This window comes from Camelina sativa, chromosome 18 (assembly GCF_000633955.1).
Source record: "Camelina sativa cultivar DH55 chromosome 18, Cs, whole genome shotgun sequence".
Lineage (NCBI taxonomy): Eukaryota > Viridiplantae > Streptophyta > Magnoliopsida > Brassicales > Brassicaceae > Camelina > Camelina sativa.
In genome coordinates, this window is record NC_025702.1 from 17,426,000 (window position 1) to 17,430,077 (window position 4,078).

Below are 4,078 nucleotides of genomic sequence, written 5' to 3' on the forward strand. Positions count from 1 at the left end.
TAAAACCAAAGGTTGGTTCAGCAGGCAGTAGCAACAGCATTCTTTTCGACAGCTAACTCGTTCTCTTTCACCACTTCAGTCGCAACTCCTAGTGCTGCTACTTCATCTGAGGCTGTCGTAGACTCTTGGGGTTTCACAAGATTATATTTTGTTACACTGTTTCCCTTCTCTGCATTGGCCACCAAGGCCTGCACAAATACCAAAATCTGTTATATATTCCCTTATTTCTGAACCAATTTCACCAAGACGTTGGTACCAGAGAGGATTGTTACCTGTTTTTTGATCTGCACATGTTTGCTTTTCCTCTCTTGAATGATCTTTTGGCGACTCTCGTAAAACACAAAATCGTCGAGGATACATGTCTTGCTTGCATGGTCCTTAAAAATCTTGATTACTTTAATTCCTTGCTCTAGCTTTACCTGCAAACAAAAAGGCCATTGTGGGTTCAAAATAAATAATAGATCACCAGTTCGAATACAAAAAATGATAGATAACACAGTAATCAAACATACTTCCTGTGTGTCTCTGCTATTTGTAACCGGCTTGTTCTCATTGTTCTCCAGAGTAATATGCCTCAAGGAGCTGTTAGGGATATCTTTAACGAAATGCCACTTAACAGGAAAGCAACCAATCCATTTGTCCTGTTGCCAGTACTCCACAGTCTTATTGAAATCGACTGGGCCTACCATCTCGGCTAAACCAACAAATTGTCCACTCGTGTTTACCTGTCAAACAGATGAAAACATCAGAACTCTACAACTAAAATTGGAATACAATCCAGTGGTTGATGAAATACTAAAAGTTTGACATCCACTCACAGAGAAGAGTAGAAACACAGGGCAGCCATCTGACTTCTGTTTTGCCTCGTTATATGAAGCATCCAGCTTCTTGTTACCATTGGGAGTGCTGGACCAAACATTGTATTTGATACTTTTATGGATATCATCTTCACTATACGATTTGATGACAAAAAACTTCGCTTCTGAATAGGTCTCAGGGAAATCTTTGTTATTGTAGTCCTTGGGCTCTAAAAGAGATCCATCTTCGCTGGGTTTCTCAGTTTCAGTAACAATATGCTCCTTAGAAGAAACAGTCCTCACCTTTGAACCCTCTAGGCTGTTAAAACCCTTCGCTCGTGGCCCTCTATTCAGCTCATTCAATCCCTCAATGTTTTCTTTGCCATATCCTTGAAACCCATTTCTTGTCTTGTAGGAATTGTTGTTAACCGCATACCAATTGGGCATGTGCTTCCATGCATCATAACCATAAGAGCCATATCCATAGCCGTTCGAGTAAGGTCCACACATCCCATAATTTGAGTAAATGTTATCCATGTACCCATAAGATTGACCTGCACCAGCTGATCTTCCATGCTGAGTCTGCAAAATAAGATGATAATAAATCAATGAATAAATAAGTCAAGACTACATACCAAGTTATCATGACTCCAGCTGAATGAATGGAAAAAAGGACATACTAGGTACTGATACTGAAGATTGCTCTTCCCTGAAGCATAGCTCCCACTGTAACCATATCTTGGATACTGATATGCTGGAGAATAGTAGCCATAAGAGTAGGCACCTTTTCCATATGAACCCTTTGCGTTATAAGCTGAGTTTTGGTAACCAAGTTTCTTCGGGTTTGAAACCTTGTCCTTGGTTAAACCTCCATCTTTAGATAACAGACTAGGCTTACCATTCTTGGTAGCCTCCACTAGCTCTTCACTGAGTAAGTAGTCATTACCGTTTCCGCCGTAAGCCACCTGCAACAAAAATGGACACAAGCCTTCATAAGTCCAATCCAAAAATACCTCTTAGTGAACACATTAAGAGGAATGATCTTAAATTAATAGACAGAAACTCAGAGAAACGGGAATCAGAAAGGCCAACAGTCTCAATTACATGGCCAAAATGAAAAAAGAGCTAGGCCAAAAAAATGAGCACATATGAACAAAATACACATAAGATGAGCACAGAAACATACCTTATTATCAGAATCAGGAGCCAAAGCCTTGATTTTTGGATCAAGCGACAAATTGTGAAGCATATCTGAAGCAACTGTATATATATTTAAAGTTAAGGAATAACAATTATGAAAAACAGAACATCAGATCTACCATAAACCCTAAAAGTTAAAGTTTTTATAACAATACACGTGAAACTACCTACAGAAATCTAAATTCATCGTAGAACAAAAAGATGTAACAACAGATCCAGCTAGAAATCAAGAGATCAACTTATATATTAAACCCTTTGAACAAAAAGAAAACTTTTTTTTTTTTTTGAGTTTCAGAGAAGCCTTTAGACGACATAAAAACTGGTAAAGCGAAAACAAAAGAATAGAGAGAATTGAAGGATACGGTCAGAATTTGTCATGGCTGTTGTAGTTTTTGCTTAGCGGCGGAAACTTGGTAAAGAAGAGAGAAAAGAGCAAATGAGAGAGAGAGAGAGTGTGAGTGTAGGCGGACTGACTTAGCGGAGACCACAAAACCCTAAAAAGCTACAACATTTTTTTTTGTGTATTTCATGTTTCGGGTCAACCCATTATTTAGTTTCGGGTCATGTGAGTCGGGTTACGCTTTCAGCCATATATGGGCCTCAAGTAGAAAAGAGAAAACAGGTCTTATGAGGTAGTTAAAGCCCATTTACATAAGGAGATTTATTCGCTATAGCTACTGAGCTGTCACGTAAAACAAATGACGACCTAATAAAATAGCTTTTCCTGAACATCTTTAGATTGAACGGTCACGATTAACTTAGATCTTGCAACTTCGCTACATAAACCCTTTTTACTCGGTCAAGTAGGGTTTTAACAAAATCGAGAAATCTCACAGAGGAAGCGAAGTGTTGAGGTACTTTTTACTCTTCAAGCTCATTTCTTTCTCATAAACCCTAGTTAGTTCTCAGCTTTAGCTGTTGTAAAAGGTTATCTCGTCTCTGATTGTAAAAGGTCATTTCTTCGCTTTTCATTTTCATCGATATTTTAGTTCCGATCTTTGCTACTGACTGACATATCTGCTTTGTGTTTCGATTCTGAATTCACGTTCTGGTTCCTTGTAAAGTCTGATTAGGCAAAACGAAGAGTTCTAATTTAAAAAACCTTTGATTTTAGAAAAGTATGAAACTTGCCTATATATATATGAGTAGAAAAAGAGGAAATGATATGATCCGTACTTTTTAATTTAAGTTTCCGGTGACTAAAAGTATTTGTCTTTTCCATCTTAGATATCTAAAGGAGATGGCTTTTTTGAGTAAATTCGGGAACATATTGAAGCAGACGACGAGCAAGCAACTCAATGCTCAGGTTTCTCTATCAAGCCCCTCGCTTTTTCAGGCTATAAGGTGTATGTCATCTTCTAAGCTCTTCATTGGAGGTGAGTCTAGTCTAGCTTTATAAACTCTTTGGAAAATGAAGAATTGGTTACTTAATTTTTTGTTATTTCGTTACCAACTTTGTGGTTTTGTTTTCTTTTCTGTTGTAAGGTATGGCTTATAGCATGGATGAGGATAGCTTAAGAGAAGCTTTCACTAAATATGGTGAAGTCGTTGAAAGTAAATAACTGATCTGTTTACTGTTCTTGTGAATGTTATTACACTGTGTTAGTGAACAAATTAGGCACTTGTTTGTTTCGTTAGTTGCCTTATGCTAACCCAGCCTCTGTGTTTTTACACAGCTAGGGTTATTTTGGATCGTGAAACTGGTAGGTCGAGGGGATTTGGATTTGTTACATTCACCTCTTCAGAAGCAGCCTCTAGTGCTATCCAGGCTTTGGATGGCCGGGTAAGTTCAATTGCTGATCTATGAATCTTTGAGAGAGTAAATCTGTCTGTGAGCTTTCTGGTGTCTGGTTGGGTAGACCTTTCATTTCTAATATTCATATTCACAGTTTTTAATATTTTCGTATTTGATATTGGAAGTTTTGTTTTGTTGAGTTTAACATTCACTGATAAATTTCCCTGTTTGATCCATTGCCTTAATCTTCCCTCAGGATCTCCATGGCCGGGTTGTTAAAGTAAATTATGCAAATGATAGAACAAGTGGTGGTGGTTTTGGAGGTGGGGGCTATGGAGGCGGTGGC

The 4,078-nt window shown here is 38.1% G+C and overlaps 2 protein-coding genes across 5 annotated transcripts in view; one reads left to right on the top strand and one right to left on the bottom strand.

Annotated features, from left to right (window-relative positions):
* LOC104762213 overlaps positions 1-2,490 on the bottom strand; it is a 4,328-nt gene extending 1,838 nt beyond the window's left edge. Inside the window, exons 1-7 of the mRNA XM_010485460.2 lie at positions 2,360-2,490; positions 1,984-2,057; positions 1,478-1,762; positions 819-1,379; positions 513-725; positions 273-419; positions 16-188 (exon numbers count right to left, since the gene is read on the bottom strand). Coding sequence (XP_010483762.1) covers positions 18-188; positions 273-419; positions 513-725; positions 819-1,379; positions 1,478-1,762; positions 1,984-2,057; positions 2,360-2,375 — 1,467 coding nt within the window. The 5' untranslated portion in view covers positions 2,376-2,490 and the 3' untranslated portion in view covers positions 16-17. The remainder of the gene's footprint in view (positions 1-15; positions 189-272; positions 420-512; positions 726-818; positions 1,380-1,477; positions 1,763-1,983; positions 2,058-2,359) is intronic.
* The window catches only part of LOC104762216 (glycine-rich RNA-binding protein 3, mitochondrial-like), a 2,956-nt gene continuing 1,618 nt past the window's right edge, over positions 2,741-4,078 (top strand). For 2 of the 4 annotated variants that reach the window (XM_010485464.2, XM_010485467.2), the window contains exons 1-5: positions 2,741-2,851; positions 3,225-3,373; positions 3,483-3,551; positions 3,674-3,780; positions 3,989-4,070. In XM_010485464.2, coding sequence (XP_010483766.1) covers positions 3,238-3,373; positions 3,483-3,551; positions 3,674-3,780; positions 3,989-4,070 — 394 coding nt within the window. In that variant the 5' untranslated portion in view covers positions 2,741-2,851; positions 3,225-3,237. The other 2 variants (XM_010485465.2, XM_010485466.2) reach the window with 2 other exon arrangements.